At 57.3% G+C, this 20499-nt stretch overlaps 10 protein-coding genes across 10 annotated transcripts; 4 read left to right on the forward strand and 6 right to left on the reverse strand.

Moving 5' to 3' along the window:
* The first annotated feature begins 107 nt into the window (after positions 1-107).
* GGTG_01587 (hypothetical protein) lies at positions 108-2843 on the forward strand. Its single transcript, XM_009219354.1, has 2 exons — positions 108-2182; positions 2277-2843. The coding sequence occupies exons 1-2, from the start codon at positions 371-373 to the stop codon at positions 2463-2465; spliced, it is 2001 nt and encodes a 666-aa protein (XP_009217618.1). The 5' UTR covers positions 108-370; the 3' UTR covers positions 2466-2843.
* On the reverse strand, positions 2609-3897 carry GGTG_01588 (hypothetical protein). The gene is made up of 4 exons (XM_009219355.1): positions 3756-3897; positions 3467-3668; positions 3135-3266; positions 2609-3015 (listed from the first exon to the last, which is right to left on the reverse strand). The coding sequence occupies exons 2-4, from the start codon at positions 3604-3606 to the stop codon at positions 2976-2978; spliced, it is 312 nt and encodes a 103-aa protein (XP_009217619.1). The 5' UTR covers positions 3607-3668; positions 3756-3897; the 3' UTR covers positions 2609-2975.
* A 1843-nt stretch (positions 3898-5740) lies between these two features.
* GGTG_01589 (14-3-3 family protein) lies at positions 5741-7191 on the forward strand (the record flags this gene model as incomplete). Its single annotated transcript, XM_009219356.1, has 5 exons — positions 5741-5801; positions 5885-6191; positions 6278-6519; positions 6613-6683; positions 6752-7191. The coding sequence occupies 5 exons, from the start codon at positions 5741-5743 to the stop codon at positions 6875-6877; spliced, it is 807 nt and encodes a 268-aa protein (XP_009217620.1). The 3' UTR covers positions 6878-7191.
* Positions 7048-8264, reverse strand: GGTG_01590 (hypothetical protein; the record flags this gene model as incomplete). The annotated part of the gene is made up of 1 exon (XM_009219357.1): positions 7048-8264. The coding sequence occupies one exon, from the start codon at positions 8262-8264 to the stop codon at positions 7623-7625; it is 642 nt and encodes a 213-aa protein (XP_009217621.1). The 3' UTR covers positions 7048-7622.
* Positions 8265-8954: 690 nt separating this feature from the next.
* On the reverse strand, positions 8955-9678 carry GGTG_01591 (diphthamide biosynthesis protein 4; the record flags this gene model as incomplete). The annotated part of the gene is made up of 3 exons (XM_009219358.1): positions 8955-8990; positions 9076-9136; positions 9236-9678. The coding sequence occupies 3 exons, from the start codon at positions 9676-9678 to the stop codon at positions 8955-8957; spliced, it is 540 nt and encodes a 179-aa protein (XP_009217622.1).
* A 266-nt stretch (positions 9679-9944) lies between these two features.
* GGTG_01592 (arsenite resistance protein Ars2) lies at positions 9945-14083 on the reverse strand. The gene is made up of 4 exons (XM_009219359.1): positions 13726-14083; positions 13038-13329; positions 10909-12929; positions 9945-10832 (listed from the first exon to the last, which is right to left on the reverse strand). Exons 2-4 carry the CDS (start codon positions 13153-13155, stop codon positions 10284-10286), a joined length of 2688 nt encoding a protein of 895 aa, XP_009217623.1. The 5' UTR covers positions 13156-13329; positions 13726-14083; the 3' UTR covers positions 9945-10283.
* Positions 13738-14344, forward strand: GGTG_01593 (hypothetical protein; the record flags this gene model as incomplete). The annotated part of the gene is made up of 3 exons (XM_009219360.1): positions 13738-14102; positions 14177-14227; positions 14290-14344. 3 exons carry the CDS (start codon positions 13738-13740, stop codon positions 14342-14344), a joined length of 471 nt encoding a protein of 156 aa, XP_009217624.1.
* An 853-nt stretch (positions 14345-15197) lies between these two features.
* On the forward strand, positions 15198-16113 carry GGTG_01594 (translocator protein). Its single transcript, XM_009219361.1, has 2 exons — positions 15198-15378; positions 15474-16113. The coding sequence occupies exons 1-2, from the start codon at positions 15267-15269 to the stop codon at positions 15923-15925; spliced, it is 564 nt and encodes a 187-aa protein (XP_009217625.1). The 5' UTR covers positions 15198-15266; the 3' UTR covers positions 15926-16113.
* Positions 15882-17874, reverse strand: GGTG_01595 (amino-acid transporter Arg-13). The gene is made up of 2 exons (XM_009219362.1): positions 17370-17874; positions 15882-17253 (listed from the first exon to the last, which is right to left on the reverse strand). Exons 1-2 carry the CDS (start codon positions 17484-17486, stop codon positions 16360-16362), a joined length of 1011 nt encoding a protein of 336 aa, XP_009217626.1. The 5' UTR covers positions 17487-17874; the 3' UTR covers positions 15882-16359.
* Positions 17875-18075: 201 nt separating this feature from the next.
* GGTG_01596 (pre-mRNA-splicing ATP-dependent RNA helicase PRP28) lies at positions 18076-20491 on the reverse strand. The gene has a single exon (XM_009219363.1). It carries the CDS (start codon positions 20443-20445, stop codon positions 18334-18336), a length of 2112 nt encoding a protein of 703 aa, XP_009217627.1. The 5' UTR covers positions 20446-20491; the 3' UTR covers positions 18076-18333.
* Between the last annotated feature and the right edge of the window lie 8 nt (positions 20492-20499).

Genomic DNA, 20499 nt, shown 5'->3' on the forward strand with positions numbered 1-20499 from the left:
GATTATCTAAGCAACTTTGGAGTGGGGCCAGAAAGGTACAAAGTGGGGACAAACATTTTTGATCCACATCAAGCTGCCAACCCCTGCCTAGACTCAAAGGCTCTGGAGTCCAGCGCGTCGCGCCCGACTTGCTGGGTCTTGTCAGTGGAAACAAAAGTTGAAGTCGGTCGGTGCTGGCGCAGTCTCGCAACGCCGACGCTGTTTGATTCCGTGAACCCGCCAAGTTGACAGAGCACATATACCCCAACCACTCGTCGCGCGCCGCTCTTTGATCCGGAGCTCTCGAGCAGTTTGCAATCTCTCCCTTCAGCTCTTCTCGACTCAATCACAGGCCATCGTCTGCCTCCTTTGCGTGTCTGTCTGGGTCACAATGTCTTTCACCTTCGGCGGAACCCCGAGCTCCAGCGCGGCTGGAGCACCAGCGACTACCGCGCCATCCTCCGGCGGTCTGTTTGGCGGCGCTTCTGGCAATACGTTCAGCTTCGCAAAACCGGCGACACCTACTACGGGAGGAACTCCTACTCAGCCTAGCGGTGGACTCTTTGGCGCTTCGAGCACATCAAACGCGGCAGCGAAACCCGGCGGTCTTTTTGGCGGTGCATCCGCAAATATGTCATCAGGATCATCAACCCCAACTGGAGGCGGCCTTTTTGGTGGTGCGGGCGGCACCGCTGGTGGTGGCGGCATGTTTGGAGCCGCTGCGAAGCCTGCCCAGCCCGCCGGTGGTGGTCTTTTCGGCAACCCGGCGGCAGCACCTCCAGCCTCGTCCGCCACTGCGGCCCCGTCTCTGTTCGGCTCTACTGCTCAAGCGATGGGCTCCTCACTGGCGCCGCCTTCCAGCAGCCTCTTCGGCGGCGCATCCTCAACGCCGGCCAAGCCAACCATGTCGATGCCCTCAACTACACCGGCCGGTGCCCCTCCGGCAGCCTCGAAGCCCGGCCCCAGTTTGTTTGGCGGTGCTGCTTCCCAGATAACTGGGGCTAGCTCCCTCTTTGGCCAAGCAAAGCCGGCTGCGACCACTGCCAGCACAACACCGGCTGCCAATGCTACAGCCGCGCAGCCCTCAGCCTTGGGCGGCGGCCTTGGTGGTGGCCTCTTTGGAAACACGGCTCAGAAGAGCACGACAGGAGGTGGTTTGTTCGGAACTGCTGCTACTACGGGGGCCTCATCTGCTGCTTCCTCTGGTCTCTTTGGTGCTAAGCCGACGACCTCTACACCCGCCGCCCCAGGCTTGCTTGGAGCTGCAAGCAACGCCGCCCCGTCGTCGCAAGCCCCAGGCGCGTCGGGACTGTTCGGCGCTAGCTCAGCACCAAGCGCTTCTGCGACGGCTGCCCCCGCCGCTGCCTCAAGTCTATTCGGTGCTGCAGCCGCCACATCCAAGCCAGCTGCCACTGCCGCATCCACAGCGCCTGCGATTTCGACTCCCGCCTCGACCTCTTCGTTGTTTGGGGCGCCGCCTGCGGGAACAACAGCGGCCGCTACTCCGGCTACGACCGCCGCAACAACTGGAAGCTCACTTTTCCCATCTGCGGCAACGACTGCCGCATCGACTGCCGCCCCTACGACTACACCAGCACCAGCGACTGGCGGCCTCTTTGGCTCAATGAAACCCGCCACGGCTACGCCTGCTGCCGCGGCTCCTGGCGCAGCTACCGCTCCTTCAGGCCAAGCTGGACCCGCAAACTTGAGTAACTCGACAATGGGCCCGGCGTCTCAGCTTCCGCGACTCAAGAACAAGACCATGGACGAGATCATGACTAGGTGGGCGACTGATCTCAGCAAATACCAGAAGGAATTCAAGGAGCAGGCCTCCAAGGTAGCCACTTGGGACCGGCTGCTAGTTGAGAACGGAGAGAAGATCCAAAAGCTGTACCTTGAGACATACGAGGCGGAGCGTGCCAGCAATGAGATCGAACGCCAGCTTCAGTCGGTCGAAAGCCAGCAGGATGAGCTGTCCTCGTGGCTTGACCGGTACGAGCAGGAGGTGAACGACATGTTTTCTCGCCAGGTCGGCCAGAGCGAGCAGCTTGCCGGTCCTGACCAGGATCGCGAGCGCACATACAAGCTTGCCGAACGGCTGACAGACCGGCTCGATGAGATGGGCAAGGACTTGGGCAAGATGATCAAGGAGATTAACGACATATCCGGCACTATCAGCAAGGGCAGCAAGCCTGACGATCCGGTAAGCACTTCCCTGTATCGCACATGTGGTCTTCGTATTCTCTGGACATTGCATTGTTATGAAAGCCTGCTAACCTAAGCATTACCCCCCACAGCTAGCCCAGATCGTCCGCGTACTCAATGGGCATCTTAGTCAATTGCAATGGATCGACACCAACGCCTCTGCCCTCCAAGCCAAGGTTACGGCAGCGCAAAAGGCCGGAAACACAGCCGGCGGCCAGTATGGAAGTACTGATGGCGACGCGGCCGACAGCTTTTATCGCTCTTTCATGGGGCGGCGATGAAAATCCGACTCGCCTTGTTGATGTGAACGGGGCGTGGTCAAGGTACTGGTGCTGGATGAGAACAGAACCCGACTACATCTCAGATGTGATCCAGCGCGGTTTTCAGGCTGTGAGCTTGGTGACATGAACACCATATCTGTTCGTCTTTGTTTCTGAGTTGTAATACCAGACGGGGCGTGTTTAGGACATCAGGGGAATGAGAACCAAAAAAAAAAAACAAGAATAATCAAATGGGATGGTCGATGGATACACGTGGATTATGTACAAACAAACTACCGAAGCAGACAGATGCTTGGACTGCTAGAGAGGAGCAATATCTCACAGCGATAGACTGCTGTCAGGATATATTTCTGAACAGAGGCACTGGTACACGTGGCATGGATGATACGTGAATATGGTTCGGGAACGAAATAATGCGATCTCAGTTGACATCTGTTGTCGACATGACGGTCGCCGGAAGTTCAACCCTTCAGAAGGGGATCCGGCCAAAACTCGACATTGGTTTCCAGCTTAGTTGTGCTCTCCACCCTGATCCTTGGTGATCTCATCGCTGTGCATCGGCGATTATAGGTTAGTCTCGGCTGCCGCGGTAGAGGGGTTCCCAGGGGCACTAAAAAGTTGGGAAGACAGAAAAAGGCCAAGGGAAGGACGGCCGTCCTCGGCACGCACATGTGGTCCGAGAGCTGCTTGAGGTGGTCCTGCTGCTCGGCGAGCTTCTTCTTCAGCTCCATGAGCTTTTCCTTCTCGCGCTGGCGGATGGCGTAGTTCTCGGCGGCCTGCTCGCGCTTCTGGAAGGCATCACTGCGGGCGGGAGGAGGAAAGCGACGATGGACGTGGTAAGCTGGGTACTTTTCGTGTACGGAATGGCCCAAGGCGGGCTCGAGGTTCCGGTCCGGACGAGCCGCGAGGGTGTTTGCTCCCCACATCCCGAGGCTGGCTTCCCAAAGAAGAGGTACCATGGAGCTAGGGGTAAGGATGAGGGGGAGCTAGGCAGAACTCACCCGCCGCCCGTCTTGGGTATAGAACCAGTGTCGCCCTCAGACATCCTCAGGGCCGAGGTCGTGAACGCTGCTCGGGAGGCCGGGGTAAGCTGCAGGGCGGGTCTGGCGAGCTTGGTGAGGGTCTGGCGAGCGGAAAGCATTTTTGCGATTTTGCCGAAGAGGGGGGGTTGTCGGAGCTTTGGGGAGATGTGAATTGGTTCCTCTTAAGAAGAATGTCCTGTCAGCTATTGTTTCTTGGTGGCAACAAGCGCGGGGGGGTTGCGCCAATGGCCGCAAGTGCGATAGGTACCTTATTGGTGCGGGTGTTGTGGCTGGTTGCGTTGCTGGTCTGGAGGGATGCAGTCAACGCTTGTGCCGCCGACGCAATCAGATTGACGTCGTTTATACGGGCTGGCACCAAAGCTGCTCGGCGGGCCCGGGAGGGTCTGTGCTCCACCTTTTTGGTTGCGAGGGGGGCCGTCGTGGGCTGAGAATGGCCTGAGGCAGCGCGGCTGTTCCAGCTCAAAGGCTGGGGGTCATGTGGCCGCTAAAGGCTCACCACTACTCCAACAGCCCATCCGCGGGGCGACTGGCATGAATGACACCCATGGCTGGAAGTGGTGGAGCTCTTGGTAGTCACGTATTGAATTGGCAGTTCAGGCGTTCCTCAGAAAACACTGTTTTCAAGGCTATTTCCACGAATTCAAGACATTGATCCTTAAAGCTGACAGTTTGGGTACATACTGGCACGCAAGTCTGGTTGACCCGGGGTGTCATCCCCTTGCTGGGTATGTTCCAATGGGGCGGCATCAGGGATGCTAGATACATCACGGTGAGGAGCTGGGGTGCTGGCTGGTAAGAAGCTGGGTGCTTAGGTAAGGCATTCATATGACCAGACCATCCGCCCCGGGTGAGCCTTACCGCCGTTGGAGTCCCGAAGGGACAGGCGGATGCTCGCATGGACAGAGACAGGGCCATAGAAGCATAGCACTTGGGACGAGGCAGTCTTGTACACACTCCCTCTCAGCAGCCGACCTCCTACTTCTACATATCTAGGTATCTAGTAGGCAGGTAGGTACCTCCTTACCAGGTTGGTAGTTTGCTGCAGGTCTTAATGCCAGGTCGAGAGCCGCACGCATGACTGAAACTGCAGCAATGGGGATGAAGATGGGCCATCAGTCAAGGCGGAGCACGCTTGGGCGTGGACTGCTGCATGGCAGGTGGCCGGCTGGGACGCATCACGTGCAACGACCGCCAGCTGATTCGAGCCCAGTCCGCCCGTGCTTGCCTACCCTGGCACGCAATCCAATTGCTGGTCGGCCCTGCTGCTGGGCGGCAAGCCCCTAAAAGTCGGGGCTCGCACGCACTGGGGCAGGCGACCGCTGGCCATGTTTAGGTGCGACTCCTCCCATCAAATCCATCCAGCCCAAATCCATTCCCTCAAATTCCCCTCCATCAACACACAGCCAAAACCCGCCTCTCCCCTTCGTTCGCAACGCAAATCCGTGGCTCGGCCAGAAAGTCCAAGGTGTGTTTTTGTTTGCCTGCCCGCCCTCCCCGGCTTCGCCCTCCTGCCTCGTGCCCTCGTGCCCGCCAGCTGACCGCGCCGTTCCGTTGCCTGCGAGGAAGGTATGTGCTGCTCCCGCCTCGGCCCTGGGCCACCAATTCGCCTTGTTGCACCCTCTGTCGTCATCGCGCCTGCGCCCACTCGCCAGCCGGCCCCCCCCCCTCAATCAAAGCAGCGCTGGCCCTGCCTGGCCTCATGCCGTGCTGTCGTCGCCCTTCCACATCACTGCCGACTTCCACTCTCAACAACCCCAGCCCACCTTATCCACCCGCTTCCACTGCAACGCCTCCGCGCCCCTAGATACTTACCGCCCATCGCCTTCGTGGTTGTGAATACCAACACGCCTAACTTAGCCTTTTGAGAGCAGTTATTCCATCCGACACCGATATCCCACAATCCATCCCGGTATGCGCATCTCCCAACCCTAATTTTATGCGGCCACCGATCACGCCTGAGCCCCCTCCACGCCTAGTTTTTTTCCCGGCCACCTGGCTGCCATTTCATCGCGCACGGCGCATCTGAGGCCTTGCCCTCGCCCGCCATCTCGTCTCTCGCGCGCGCTGAGTCGCTTTCAGTCCTTGCTGGGTTTTTTTTTCTATGTACCTTTATTTTCGCGCCTGGGCTCGGGCGGAAGAATCAACCATGCCGCGAGACTCTGGCGAGCACGCACATCAACCCCACCGCCGGTTGCTGACATGGAGAATCCGCAGATCACATAAACCAACAAAATGGGTCACGAAGATGCCGTTTACCTGGCCAAGCTCGCCGAGCAGGCTGAGCGCTACGAGGGTGGGTGCCCCAATATCGTCCCAGATCACCGCTATTGCGGCCAGCATTGGAATCGAGAGAACCTGACGATCGGCGCCGCGCAGAGATGGTTGAGAACATGAAGATCGTTGCCTCGGAGGATCGCGATCTGACCGTGGAGGAGCGGAACCTTCTGTCCGTTGCCTACAAAAACGTCATTGGCGCCCGCCGAGCGTCGTGGAGGATCGTCACCTCGATCGAGCAGAAGGAGGAGTCCAAGGGCAACTCTTCGCAGGTCGGCCTCATTAAGGAGTACCGCACTAAGATCGAGCTTGAGCTCGCCAAGATCTGCGAGGATATCCTGGAGGTCCTTGACAAGCACCTGATTCCTTCGGCGAAGAGCGGAGAGTCCAAGGTCTTCTACCACAAGATGTTCGTACACAACCATGATTCACCTCCCCCCTCTGTTCAGTTCCGCTTCTATTTTGCACCCGCTAACCCCAAGGGAATCCCAACAGGAAGGGCGACTACCACCGGTACCTCGCCGAGTTTGCTGTTGGCGACAAGCGCAAGGACTCCGCAGACAAGTCGCTCGAGGCCTACAAGGCTGCCACCGAGGTCGCCCAGACGGAGCTGCCTCCCACTCACCCCATCCGACTTGGTCTCGCCCTGAACTTCTCCGTGTTCTACTACGAGATTCTAAACGCCCCCGACCAGGCCTGCCATCTTGCCAAGCAGGCTTTCGACGATGCCATTGCTGGTCAGTCTTGATATTTGCGTGTTTTTGGACAGGCCGGAGCGCTCTCGTCCCGTAGAGCTTCGTTTGACTAACGCCGAAACCTTGACCCAACAGAGCTTGATACCCTGAGCGAGGAGAGCTACAAGGACTCGACCCTCATCATGCAGCTGCTCCGCGACAACCTGGTACGTCCCATTGGCCCTATAGGTCCCGCAACTCCCCGAAAACCTTGTACTAATGTCCACGACTATAGACGCTCTGGACCTCGTCCGAGGCCGAGCCGACGGCTTCGACTGGTCATGCCGAGGCTGCCCCGGCTGCCGAGGAGAAAGCGGCTGAGCCTACCGGCACTGCGGACGAGCCGAAGGCTGCCGAGTAAGATTCGTAATCCCTGGTGTCGCGGCCAGCAATTCATTGGTTGAAATTCCGGTGAAAATGGTGTCTCTGGAGTGTGGACTGGAAGAATTCCCGTGGAGCCCTGTCATCTTTTTTTACTTATCTTGCCTCTCTTTCCCCCTCACTCATGCGAATACACAGATAAAGACTTGGGCGCTTCCATTCATCCAGCAACGGATAAAAAGACGAGCATTTTGGAGGCCACATTCAGACTGCTTGTTTTCTTTTTTTAGACTCTAATGCTGTGGAAGGATCGCCTGGACAATAAATTCCCAAAATTCCGATTCCCATCATGCCATCCCTTTTAGAGGCGTAACGGTGCTTCGTTGTTTGTCGATTTGCTCCGGGCCTGCGTTGGTGTGATGATTATGCGATCGAGGCGAGAAAAGAGAGCACAGCAAGCCTATCTATCCTCGTATTCCCACGCCTTCTGTCGGGCAAGCTGGGTAAACTCGTTGGTTCCCAATCATATTGATACTGCCTATTCTAGCCTATGTATGTGTCTAGGCTTGATTCGGCCAGATGGTTGTGTAGATGTGTGCCAAGCAGCAGTATTTTTGCAGGCCTCCGCTTGTTCCCCTAGTTCATGCAGGGACAGCCAACCCACCAGGTTGCTGTCACAGAGCCAAGACGGGGTTGGGCTGCTGCTTCATGGGGCAGTAGCAGTGGCCGCATGCTGGTCCTCACCGCTCACCACCACCACCACCACCACCGCTGCCGCCATCCTGCTACAGCACAACGGCGAAGTGGACCTTGAGCCACAGGCTGCAGTCGCGGCAGCCCACGACGAGCTCGCCGGCGTCGGCCGCGGGCTCGAGGTCGTCCTCGGCGAGCTCGAAGCCGCGCTCGTTGCCACACCGGCAGCCGCGGAACCAGACGCCGCGCACCTCGTCGAACCCGAGGTCGTCCAGGTCCAGGGTCTCGATGCCCGTCTGGAAGTCAGCCTGGCCGCCGCCCGCCCCGCCCTGCTGCTGCTGCTGCTGCTGCTGCTGGTGGTTGTGGTTGTGGTTGTGGGCGCGGAGGGCGGCGTCGTAGTCGCCCCTGCGCCGCGCGTCGGCCAGCACGGCCGCCGCCGCCGCTATCTGGTCGACGGTGAAGGCGGGCGGGGGCGGGGAGGGGCCGGGGCCGGGGCCGGGGCCGCCGGGCACGTGGGTTTGTGGCCTGCGTGGTGGTGGTGGTGGTGGTGGTGGGGGCGAGGAGGATGATGCGGCTGCTGCTGCTGTTGCTGCTGCGGCCTTGTCTGGGTGGTGCCGCAGCAGGGCCCTGCGGTACGCGAGCCTCACCAGCGGCTGCGCATCCTTGGCGTTGTCGAGGAGCTGCTTGGACACGCCCAGGACCTGGTAGTGCGTCGCCGCCTCGGGGCCATCCATGGTTTTGCGTGCTCGGGCAGCGGGCCGTGTGTCATGACCGTCATTTACTTGCTCGCGAGTGAGAGCGGGTCAACTTTTTTTTTTTCTTCTTGTAACCCGATTGTAGATAATAATAACGAGGGAAATTTTGTGCTCAATCTGGAAAAGGAGAAGAAAGTTACAAATACAGAAAAGATATTCAACATGGTAATTGGTGATTGAAGAACACACAACACAGAACACCTAGTTTACAGCAAATTAAAAATCTAATCAGACAAGACGCAGGATCTGCAAAGACAGACAGAACAAGCTTCAAAACACATCCGCAGTCCATAAGCCACCAAAGTTAAGTAGGCAATTACGGGCGCAGCTATAATAAACCAAGCCCTAGACCGGGTTTATAATCGTATTCACATAGGCACATGCCGACTATAGAAATCTGAGGATTCGTAAGCAAGGCTATTCGGGTCCTCCAAATGCCCGATCGCGGGGGTCGAGCTTACACGCAATCACAATGTGGACGAGGGGGGCAGGAGGGGCTACTGCCTACGTAGGTCGGCGCCACAGGCTTGTGGGCTACTTGATGGTCGCATTGATTCATGAGCACCCTCCTAGCTAGGTGCGGATAGCGGCACGCATTCGTCGGTGCCGGAGCGTCGGTACAGTTTATATACACGAGCGATGATGGTTGCGCCAGGAGCCTGAACATGTTTATTTCGGGAACTTGGTCCAGTTTTTCTTGCCGACCTGTTTGGAAAAAAAAGTAAGGGTTAGCATACATAAATCGCTTGACTTGAGGGGGAACGCCTCCCCGACGCCGTTGGGACCTTACCCTCTTCCATTCCGAGATGAGCTTTGGCATGTCGCGCATAGCCTTTCTCCTCTTCTCCATTCTGAGGGGAAAGAAGCACGAGGTTAGCTTTCCATTACTTCTTCCAAAAAAAGGCATCAAAAGGCCCAACAAGCCTCCCCGAAGGACAGAGAAATCGTACTTTGACACGAGGTGCCTCTCGTGAATGTGACCCTTGACCGATTGCCCGACACCGGTTCCCTTGACGCGCAGGCCGTGCTCGACCCGGTGGCGCAGGCGCTCGTCGCCTCCCTTGGGCCCCGCGGGCAACAGCTCCTCGACGCCGCTCTCGCGCGCGAGCTTGACGAGCTCGGCCTGCCGCCTCAGCGAGTAGACGGGGTTGTGCCACTGGCTCGTGACGGGGTGCTTGGTCGGCAGGAACGGGTTCGGCGTCGCCTCCTGGTACATGGTTCTGGGGGGCGGCGGCGGCGCCGCCGTGGCGCCCTCGCCCTCGCCCTCGCCCTCGCCGGCCGCCGGCGCAGCCGCGGGCAGGATCGAGGCCGGCGGGTAGCGGGCGAGAAACACCTGCAGCCGCGGCGGGAGGCTCTGGGCCAGCTTGATGTACGAGGCCGCCTTGCTGGCCATCTTTTCGTCTCGTCGCCGAGGGCCCAAAATTTGTACAGGCGCTGTCGATTGCGGCTTCCCTCCAGCAAGAAGCCCGGGCTCAATGCGAATTCGGTCTCTCTTGGTGACCTCAGTGGGCGCTCCAATCTTCAAACTTTCTCCAATCGTCGCCGCGATCCACCTCGAGTGGGGCTGGCAGGCTGATTCAATTGGGTGGGGGATGTGTATCTACATCGACACGAACAGACATCAGACACTGAAAATGGTGGCAGATCAAGAGTTTCAAAGCACAAGTCAATTTAATCGTGGCAGATCTCCCTTCCACCGATACACGCTAATTGTACACCCTCTCCAACGCACTTCTTCTCCTGGAGGCGTGATGGCACCTGTTAATCCGAGAACTCTTCATAGGCGGTACATCAGACAAAACAGAGGCATTAGCAGTTGCTCAGGGATAAGATAGATGATGGCAAGAACCCAAAACGCCCAAAGCCGGTTTTTTTCTTCGTCTTTTTGATGAGATAGGATAAAAAAAAGGGTTAAGATGGAAGATGAGGAGCAGAAGAAAACAAGAAAAGATGTTGAACGATTGCTTCGTGGTAGAAAAAACAGCCCGTGCTTCCAGCTCAGTAGTTGAGCTCGCCGCCGCCGCCGCCAGAGACCTGATCCAGGTCCTCGTAGCTCTTGATGGATCGGCCCTGGATGGCCTCGCGTGGGCCAACGGCGGCGCCGCCACCAGCGCCGTCTCCCCAGCGGCCACCGCCATAGCTCCTGCCACCACGGCCACCCATCATGCCATTGACTACGCCGTCTTGGCCCCAGCGTGGGTTCGGGCGTCTGTCGTAGGGACTGGCGCGGTTGTTATGGAAACGGTTGCCGCCCATTGGGCCGCCACGCCTGATGGGACCACCCCCTGAACGGTCATCGGCCCCGCCCGGGGTCCAGGCCGACATGGCGGGCATTGCGGCCAGGAAGTTGGGCGGGAAGCCGGCTTGCATGCCGAAGCCGGGCATGGCAAGCATGTTGTTCATAGTGAAGTTCTGCAGGTTGAAACCACGGGGCGTTCCCGTCGGCGTCTGGCCGTTGGCAGGTGGAAAGTGCCCATTGGAGTTGGCATCCGTCCGCGAAGGCGCGATATGGGACGGGTCGATAACGTAGCGGTTGATGAGTTCAAACTGCAAGACGCCCAGGTTAGTTCGCGTGTCCTCCTCACCCTCGCTTCTTATTTTTGCAGGGTCTGGAATAGCTCACCTCTTCTCGCAGCTTGTCAAGCCACTCCACATGACGCTTCTCCACGTGTTTCTTCCAAAAGTGGTCCTCCTTGAACAACTTTGCGCATTCGGGAACCTTGCAGCGCCACTTGTGCTCGTCCTCCTGCTTGACAAACTTGACGAGCTCCTCATCGACGGCGTCGTCGATGGGCTTGCCCCCAACCTTGCGCATGTCGACAGACTCTGGCTCCAGTAGTTGCAAAATCTTGTCCTCGAATGTCTTGACCCAATTGTACGCCCGCTGGAGCTGCTGCTCAGCCTTGGTGAGTGTAGGACGGAACCTGCGGTCGCCCTCGCTCGGCACCTCGCCCTCTTCGCCTTCGGTATTCTCAACGCGCTTCTTCACGGGGAATGGCTCGCCGAGTGCGCTCGCGCGCGCTACGGCTCGCCCGGCCGACGACAGAGTGGTCCGCGGGCGGCGCAAGTGCCCTCCCGGGCATTTCCGCGTCAGCTCGTGGACCGAGTCGCTCTCAAAGACGCAAAAGAAGCAGAAGTTGAAGACACGCCGAAGATACTCGATGAGGAGATCGAGGTGCTTCTTCTTGGCAACCATGTCTTCATCGTCGCCCTCCTCATCGTCAATCATGCCTTCCTCGTCATCATCCTCTCCAAGGTCCTCTGGCTGCTCGCCCTCGTCCATTGCCTCATCAAGGCCGAGCATCCTTTCCTTCTTCATCTTCTTCTTGGACGATGAGGCTGAGGTAATCACCTGCAAGCGGCCCGAGTTCTTGAGGTCTTCTACCTTCTCCTCGACCCTGAGTATGGCATTGAAGTCGGAGCCGAAGCTCTCCTCAAACTTGTTGACCAGGCGCCGGACCAGTTCCAGGTCCTTGTCGATACGCTCAGGCGCTGAGAACAGATCCCAGAGTGCCTTCCGGCGAGGGTTCGTTGGCGGGTTGTGCACGCCCACGTGGCATACAAAATCGCCACGAACCTCGTCCTTGACAGTCTTGCTGTTTATAGCATCCAGAGCCTTCTCCGCTGTTGACACGAGCACCGGGGACTTGAGGGCCATGTCGATATCCTCCTCCTTGGGGTCAACCCGGTCAATCGTCGCGGCGGACTCGGCGGCAGGGTGGAGCATGATCCAGCCAATCCTGTGATACCTCTTGCTAGGATTCGGGTCACTCAGAGACAACCACTTGAACCCGCCTTCGTCCTCGCCCAGATGCTCCTTGCAGAAGGCCTCCAGGTTCTGGCGGCTTACGCTGGGTGCAATGGTCTTGATGAGCAGAGTCGGCTGATACAGGTTCTCGTCCCGGACCTCGGCGCTGCTCACAGGGACTAGATCGCCCACGCCCAGCACTTCGTTCGCGGCGGTCGCCTCCCCTTCTTCCTTCTCCACCATGCCCCCTTGACCGTTGCCATCACTCTTGGGCATGCCCTCCAAGCTGAATTCATCCAACGTCCCAGACTCGAGGTCCTGCTCCCACTGGTTGTAGGCTCCTCGGCGGAACTCGTTCAGCTGCACCCGCAACGGATCGCGCACCTCGGGAACATAACGCTCCCGGAACCACTGCTCGTCCTTGTGCTGCCTGACAAAGGTCTGTGCCATCTTGGATTGGAGCTCCTCCTTGTACTTGTCATAGGCGGCCTGGATCTTGGCCTTCTCGGCGTCGCGCTCCTCCTGGGTCTCGCGCACGCCACGCGGGCGCTCCGGCTCCCGGCGGCGGCCAGTGCGTGCCCGCTCCTTCTCCTCTTTGATCTTCTCTTGCGCTCTCCACCACTCTCCAAAATACGAGAATCCGACCTGGTAGTTCAGTTTGATCGGGTCGGGCAGAGGATTGTTGGCAGATACGGGCGCCGGGGCCGCATCAGGAGCCTGACCGGGGACATAGCGATCGATATTTGCGGGTGGAGAGGGCACGCGACGGCGGTCATCGCGCTCTCGATCACGGGGTGCGGCGTACTCATCGCGAACTCTGCCGCCATTGCGTGGTTCGTAGCGGTCGACGGGTGGAGGGGACCTTGACCTGTTGGAGCGACGAGCACGGTCATGGCCTAGAAAGAAACGCAGCAATTCGTCAGCACAACTAGAAGAACAATCCGAGCCAGTGTTTGGGTGCTGCTAGGAGAGTGAGGCGTTTTCGCGAGGCGGGCGGGACTTACCAGGCGACCTGCCTCGGTAAAATGAGTCGCGTTCTTCCTTCACTCTAGGATCGTCACGGCTGCTCCAGATTCTGTCGCCTGGAGAACGCGCAGAGTCGCGGTAGATGTACGAATCCATCTCGACTTGTCGTCCTGGGACTACTTCGTCCGTGTAGCTGATCCGAGATGGCGACGGGCCGCAAGTGACCAGGTGTGAGAGGTGACACCTCTTATAGCTCAGACTGCGGCTTTTGATTGTCTGTTTGCTTATGTGGTTCCAGGTGCCTGCCGGTGTCTAGGAGAAACGATGAGCCTAATGTTTGGCCTCATGATTGCCGTTAGACAAGCCATCTTCGAACGGGGGAGTGTCGGTGTTTGAATTGATAAAATTCGAGACATTGAGAAGCGACTTGGAATAATTAGAAAGCGGGCAGTGAGGGCTTGGAGATAAAAGCTGGTGAAGGCCGCCGGTACAAGCGAGCAAGAGATGCGCGGATCCCAATGAGTAGACAAGTACTTGGATGCGGAACCAGACAGAGCAGCTTAACGACTTAAGATGAGGAGTGAGGCAGATGGGCGCGGATGGAGATGGGCCAAGGACAGAGGGGAGCGAGGTCGTGGGAGGAGAAGCGTGCGGCGCGAAGCAGTCAAACAAGCCGAGGCCGGCGAGAGAGAAGGATAAGGCGCGGTAGGAAAAGGAGGGACGAACAATTGTATCGTGATGATGCCGGAGAGACGAAGTGCTCTCGGTAAAAGCGTTTCGGTCGCGGTCCCAACTGTAGAACGACCCGAGAGCGAAAGACAAAGGGCGACGTCCTCGGAATCCCTCGCGCACGCGAACAAAGAAGGTGCTTGGTTGGCGGCGAATCGGGGATGGCGAGTTTGCGAGCTGGACGCGGCTGCACCACTGAGCCGACTGGCGAGTCGTGTCAGCCAGCGTGCCAGCCACATGGGTCAGAGCTTGGGTCCACTTTGTCGCTCATCAGCCAGGGAACCAGCACGAGCCATCCCTGTAGTATCTGGTCACGTGAGCTCACCAAAAGACGGAGGGAGACCTTTGCCTGATGTTGCCGGCTACTCGGGGTTGTACGTTGTGGACCCCGTTGACAGGGGGCGGGAAAACCCCGATTTTTGTGAAAACCTGTAGCCACTTTTCACAGTGGGAATAAAAGGAAAATATATAGTATATGGACAGTATATACGTTTTATTGGTACGATATAAATGAGTTTAAAAAAATACGATTTTATTTACTATTAATTATATACAATACAGTAAAAAAATGTTAACGTTAAAAAAAAGCTTAATTAATAAATTTTATTATTATTAATTTTATATATTATTTTAATAATTTTTATATATAATTTTATTTTATTATTTTAATATCTTTTACTGTATTATATATAGGTTATAGCGAATACAACGGTATTTTTTTATTTTCTTACATTTATTTATACTGTACAAACAAACGTATATACTGTATATATACTGTACATTTTCGTTTTTTTTATTCAGTATTTCTTTTTCTTCAGCTTAAGTATTATAGCTAAAAAATATAAGGAAAATATATGAGTTTATATTATTTACATTTGCTTACCTTTTAATCGATCTTTTATAACCTCTTTGGTTGTAGGGCTAATGCTCTTTTTATCAATTTCCCACTTAATTCACTGCAAAAAGTGTTAAGCGGGTGGCTCGAGGTTTTCTCAGAAATCGGGGGTTTCCCGCCCCCTCTCTAGAGGGAGTCCACAACGCACAACCCCCGAGTAATACCTAATCGTGCGACTCTCCGCCAAACGGACAACGTCTAAGAGCCAGGGAAAGAAACCTGCCAAGACACCATAGAAGATACCAATCCAGGTACACCTACCTAGGCAGATAGATGCCATTAAAACAGGTACAAATTTCTACGCTATGTAGCTGCTTGTGCAGTTTAAACTGTGGTTCGTAAAAAGAAAAACCCCTGGTAAAAACACTGCTTCCAGGAGGAAAGTGGTGTCTGGTGTCGTCATAAGCTTCCGTTGAAGCCCACCTCGGCGTGTTAGCTAAATCACTGCCTCGAGCGACCCGATCCGACCTTGCCGCGCATGCTCCCACCTCCGTATCCCTCCTGCATTAATGGTCCACCCAGCCACCTACCTATCTACCTCTAGGTACATATCCACCTTCTCTGTGGTATATATACCAGTGGTAGGACGGTAGCTTAGTCTGTCCAATCCTCCGACCTATCTTTGTCCTCAGAGCCGGCCAAAATGACAACTTACATCCCGCGCCTGACGCTACCCTACGAGGTGTTCGCCAGCCCGGCAGCCTCAATCCTTCTCCCAGTCGGACTGGGAACCCTTGTCGGATTCAGCACACGGCGTGAGTGTCCCCCGTTGTTCGTCAAGTCGTGCAAATGCAGAGCTTGTGTGTCCCAACTGACCGTCGTCGTCCTCGCTCTTCCCCCCACCCACCAGCCTCCAAGACCAAGAAGAAGTACATGGCCCTCAAGCAGCCGCCCTTCCACCCGCCGGCCTGGGTCTTCGGGCCGGCCTGGACGGTGCTGTACGGCCTGATGGGGTACGGCGCCCACCGCGCCGTCAGCACGGGCCTGGGGCCGCTGAGCTCCGTCGAGCACATCCGCATGACCAAGCAGGGCGCCACGCTCTACACGGTCCAGCTCGGGCTCAACCTGGCCTGGATGCCGCTGTTCTTCGGCCTGAAGCGGCCCGTCGAGGCCACGGTCGACATCGTGGCTCTCCTGGGGACTACTGGGTACCTTTGTTACGTCTGGGGTTCCGTGGATAAGGTTGCCGGCTGGTGCTTTGCCCCCTACGTGGCCTGGCTCAGTTACGCCACCTACCTGTGCGTTGGTGCCGCCCACCTGAACGATTGGGATCTAAAGGATAAGGAGGTTTCCAAGGACTAGTAATGCTAGTTAGAACATTTTATGTACAAGGATCATTGGAAACATGTCAGGGTCTTTCGATTGGGCCATGGGATCTGCAAGTCTCATGACTTCGCCAACTCTCTCATCACGCACTGAGCCTATCTATAACCAGAAATCCAGGAACTAGAAACAGTAGCAGAAATCACAGAAATTGCCTGTCTTGCGCCGTCTATCCCGATGCGGTGCCCCACTAGGGCTCTTGTCTATCCAGTAATGGGTCCAGAAATGAGCTGAACCCCTGAGAAATCTCAAACGCCACATTTTAACCCCAACACTCCATCCAGTCTTGTTCGTATTTCTAGAGATCATGTAGCTCTAGGCTCAGCCGCCAGACTGCCGATACCGGGTGAGCCTGAGGGCGGCCAACGACCTAGACAAGATGGGCTAGGCACCGAGCTCCGTAGGTCCACTAGTCAAGATATTGGAATATACGTCTTCATACCGTCGTACACCATAAAGATGAAGGCTGAGCTGGGGGCGGCACGTGCGACCGTGATGCCACAGCCTCGGTAGAAGCCCTTGATGCCGGCCTGGTTCCAAAGGGCAACAGACTCTTTCCAAAAGGTCCTTTTGGCGGCCGACTGGCCGATGGCGATAGTCTGCATCCTCGACTTGACGGTGTCGGCCGGGAAGAAGAGGAAGTTGTACGACATTCCGGCCGAGGCCCCCGCCACCGCCTGCTGCCACAAGGGCAGCGGCCTGGCGCTGATGGACTCCCTCTCGGCCTCCGTCTTGGCGGCGCGCAGGTTGAAGTCGCGCATCATCTTGCTCGTCGTCTCCTTGCTGCCGAACCAGGCGGCGCTGCCCCCGGCTTCCCGGATCAGGGTGCCCATCTGGCCGTGCCAGAAGCCGGCGAGGCCCTCGTGGCGGAAGACATTCCTCACGACGGCGAGCGGCTTCATCGGCGGGGTTGCGGCGGCCCCGGCTTCGGTCGCGGGGACCTGGATCTTGCACTTCACCAGCTCGATGGGCGTGAGCAGGAAGGACGTGAAGGCGCCAGAGAAGGCCCCCGTGAGCCACAGCGCCGGCAGCGGCAGCTCCGCCCCCCTGGGGCTGTAGCCCGACCTGTATATGAGCTCCCTCCCGATGCGCTCAAGGAAGAAGAGGCTGCTCGTCTCGACGGCGGCCCCGACGAGGGGGGCGGTAATGCCGCGGTACATCCCGAGCACGCCATCCGCGCGCAGGGACTGGCGGATGCAGTCCAGGGGTCCCGTGTACCGGAGCGGAAGGTGGTCTGGCTGCGACTGGAGCCGGACCTTGACCGTGTCGAACGGGTACTCGATGTACTTTCCCACGATGCCGGCAATCTATAGCTCCAACGAGGAAGAGCGCACACGTCAGTGGCTGCCAGTTTACAAGGCCAATGTCGATGCGACCTCCCCGCGGCCGCGCGCGCGCTAAGGCAGGGTTAGGTCAGACGTACGGAGCCGTAGAGCATGTCCTCAACGGCCTCGACAGCCGCTGTGCGTCGGGGCGCCTGAAGCGCAGGTAGCTCGGCAGGCATGTGCGCTTCGACTTTGAGCGAGGAGGAGGATGCCATGGCGGGGGGGACGAGAGTGCTGCCAGAAGCAGAGGGAAAGTCAGAGCGCGAGATGGGTTGGGTCTCCAGCTGGGACCATAAAGGCCCGCTCTAGCGGAAGCTAGAGTGCCCGGCGGCGGCTAAGGGTCTGTAGTGACCTGGGAGGAAAGCTCGGGGAGCATGGTAGGAAACGAGGATGGGTAATCTACCCACTTTTGAGGGTTCAGGGATGGGCTGGGGCGGCAGTTTATACCAGTCCCGAAGAGAGAGAGTTTCCTGGGTAGGTGCTTGAGAGTTATTTTTTTCTGCGGGCAACCAGCGCAGAGCCCGGCCGGCTGCCAGTTACCGCTTTTTTTTTTCTGGGCCTGTGGCGGAAACCTCGGTTTTGAGTTATCAGATCAAATGCTTTTGATGGGGCCCATGGCCGGGACCAGAGATGCATCAGCAGCCTAGGTGTGCCGCGCGGATTGGCATCAATCTTGGGCCGCGGCGGGGCACCGCCATCGAAGCTTGAGCCAGCTGGGAAATATTCGCGGGTACACTCTGACCCGAGGCCCACCGCCCGAGGGTGCGTCAAGTGTTGCACAGCGCACACGTAATAGGCCTGATTGGGGTTGTGCCTAATCCGTCCCTCGGCTTTCTGCATGTGCATGACTTTTACAGTGAGCGTGGAAGCAACCTTCTATTCTCGGGCATCGACCGACCTACCATGTCAAGGCACTATCAAGTACGGCCAAATTTGGATATGGAGACGAATCTGGACTCGGTAGTGCAGCATGTCGTTCTTCACCTGTCACGTTGCGGTCTCATTTTTCCTGCGCACCTCCTGTGTGGCTCTATTCCTACAAGATTACTACCCTCTCACTCCTCATCTTAGAATATTGTCCTTCTTTCCACCACCACCGCCTTTTGTGGGTTTGGATTGTGCCGCCTCGTGCCGCCTCAGCTCGTCCGGAAGCTTGGATATCGAGCTCTTCAAGATCATCTGCTTGAGGTCGTACATGACGTCCGCATCCTCGTTGCCTAGGAACGTGATGGCCACACCACTCTTGCCGGCACGTCCTGTACGACCAATGCGGTGGGTGTAGGACTCGATATTTGTGGCCATGTTGAAGTTGATGACCAGAGAAACGTCGGCGACGTCGATACCACGCCCAGCCAGGTCCGTCGCGACCAGAACTTCGGTTTTCCCGTCACGCACAGACTTGAGCGCCAGCTCACGTTGCTCCTGAGACTTGCCTCCGTGCAACGTGACTGCAGACTTGCCCATTGCCTTGATTTCCTTGGCCACTGTATCACAGTTCCGCCTGATGTTGACGAAAACGATGATGGGGGGCCGGAACTGGCCCGAGTTGAGGATGTACTGCAGCCTCTTCTTGCGCTTGTCTTCGCCACCAATAAACTCTACCCTCTGCTCGACCGTATCAACTGCCTCGCCGGCGTTTCCGATCGTGACCATGGCGGGCCGCCTCAGATATTTCTTAGCAAGGAGCTCGACCGATGAGGGCATCGTTGCCGTGTACATCATAGTCTGGCGGTAAGGCAGCTGATGCTCCCAGCTGGGGTACATGGACATCGCATTAGGGTCCTCCGCATCGCCTGTGTCGGGTTTCTCGTTGGATACTGGCAGGGCATCCAGGATTGTCGTCAGAGACTCCTCGAAGCCGTCTTGGATCATTCGGTCGGCTTCATCCAGAACAATATAGCAGCACTGCGAGAGAACCAGCTTGCGGCTCACGAGAAAGTCCACCAATCTGCCGGGTGTAGCCACGATGATCTCGGCACCGTTGCGTAGTGCAATGGTTTGGCCGTCTATCGAATGACCACCGACGAGACTGACGACCGTGTACCCACGCTGCGTTGCAAATTTCATCGCCTCAGCCTCGATCTGCTGCGCCAGCTCTCGTGTTGGCGCGAGAATCAAGCCGTAGGGTCCGTCGTTTTTGTTACGCTCATCAATGGGCGGCAGAGTCTGGATATAAACAAGCAGCGGAAGCAAGAAGGCTGCCGTCTTTCCGGAGCCGGTTGCGGCAACTCCGATGATGTCCCGATTCTCGAGCGCGATCGGGATCGCAGCCCTCTGGATCGGGGTCGGGTCGGTATAGCCGACCAGGTCGACGATTCTGAGCAAGTCCTTTGGGAGCTTCGATTCGTGCCAGTTCCGCATGGGGTTGGGGATCCGACCGCCCTTGGTAGCAATACCATAATCCTCCTTGAAGATGCGCCAGTCTCTCTGGCGCATTTCCTCCAGCGACTTTTCGGACCAGTGCTTCGCCAGTGCGTTCTGGTTCCTACTCGCCTTCGCGCGCTCGTGGCTTTCCAGCATCCCCCTTGCGCGCTCCTTGCCGTGGACCGGGTCCATCTTCTCAGTCAGCTCGGCCTGTCTTTGCACCCTCTCGTCCTCCTCGTCTGTGCCGTAGCCGCCGTATCGAATGTTGTGGTGCTGGTTGCCCTTTCCGTCGTCGGGCCGGCTAGTGTCTTCATCCGAGTCCCAGTCGAATTTGAACTTCTTCGCGGTTGCGCGTTTCCTCTTCTTGCTCGCCGAGAAGGTGCTCTGGTTCACTTCTGGGCCCATGTACTTGAGCCGAATCCGTTCCTGCTCTAGCTCCTCAAACGAGCGCTTGTCGGCCTTGCTGTGTTGTTTCGTAGTGTCTTCTCTCTTGGAGTTCCCGGTCGCGCGCGAACCGGGCAACGACGATTGTTGTGCTTCTTGTCGGCGACGAGCAGCCTCTCGTTGTTCTGCCTCCTTCCGCTGCCTGTCGGCTTCTTCCTGGGCCTTCTGGGCCTGCTCCATCTCAAGTCTCTTGGCCTTGGGAATGAAGCGGAGTTTCGAGGATGCGGCGTCGGCCTCTCGTTTCCGCCTGAGGTACTCTTCGAAGTCGAGCGGGCCATCGCTGCTCATGCCTAGTTCTTCGGCCTTCTGCTTAAGTTGGCGGATTTTGTCCCCTAGACGGGGAGGGCCCTGGGTCGGCGGCGCCATAGTGTTTCGGGTATGCGCAGAGAACAAAAATGCGGATGTGGAAGTGATGGTGAA

This window comes from Gaeumannomyces tritici (genome assembly GCF_000145635.1).
Source record: "Gaeumannomyces tritici R3-111a-1 unplaced genomic scaffold supercont2.1, whole genome shotgun sequence".
In the NCBI taxonomy this organism is placed as follows: domain Eukaryota; kingdom Fungi; phylum Ascomycota; class Sordariomycetes; order Magnaporthales; family Magnaporthaceae; genus Gaeumannomyces; species Gaeumannomyces tritici.

Coding starts and splice junctions, on each gene's coding strand:
- GGTG_01587 (XM_009219354.1), top strand. CDS start 371: ATGTCTTTCACCTTCGGCGGAACCCCGAGCTCCAGCGCGGCTGGAGCA. Junction 2,183..2,276: donor GCAGCAAGCCTGACGATCCG/GTAAGCACTTCC, acceptor TACCCCCCACAG/CTAGCCCAGATCGTCCGCGT.
- GGTG_01588 (XM_009219355.1), bottom strand. CDS start 3,606: ATGCTTTCCGCTCGCCAGACCCTCACCAAGCTCGCCAGACCCGCCCTG. Junction 3,267..3,466: donor ATACCCAAGACGGGCGGCGG/GTGAGTTCTGCC, acceptor TCCCGCCCGCAG/TGATGCCTTCCAGAAGCGCG. Junction 3,016..3,134: donor AAGCAGCTCTCGGACCACAT/GTGCGTGCCGAG, acceptor GCCGATGCACAG/CGATGAGATCACCAAGGATC.
- GGTG_01592 (XM_009219359.1), bottom strand. CDS start 13,155: ATGGATTCGTACATCTACCGCGACTCTGCGCGTTCTCCAGGCGACAGA. Junction 12,930..13,037: donor TTACCGAGGCAGGTCGCCTG/GTAAGTCCCGCC, acceptor GTTTCTTTCTAG/GCCATGACCGTGCTCGTCGC. Junction 10,833..10,908: donor TTGACAAGCTGCGAGAAGAG/GTGAGCTATTCC, acceptor GGCGTCTTGCAG/TTTGAACTCATCAACCGCTA.
- GGTG_01594 (XM_009219361.1), top strand. CDS start 15,267: ATGACAACTTACATCCCGCGCCTGACGCTACCCTACGAGGTGTTCGCC. Junction 15,379..15,473: donor TGTCGGATTCAGCACACGGC/GTGAGTGTCCCC, acceptor CCCACCCACCAG/CCTCCAAGACCAAGAAGAAG.
- GGTG_01595 (XM_009219362.1), bottom strand. CDS start 17,486: ATGGCATCCTCCTCCTCGCTCAAAGTCGAAGCGCACATGCCTGCCGAG. Junction 17,254..17,369: donor AGGACATGCTCTACGGCTCC/GTACGTCTGACC, acceptor TTGGAGCTATAG/ATTGCCGGCATCGTGGGAAA.
- GGTG_01596 (XM_009219363.1), bottom strand. CDS start 20,445: ATGGCGCCGCCGACCCAGGGCCCTCCCCGTCTAGGGGACAAAATCCGC.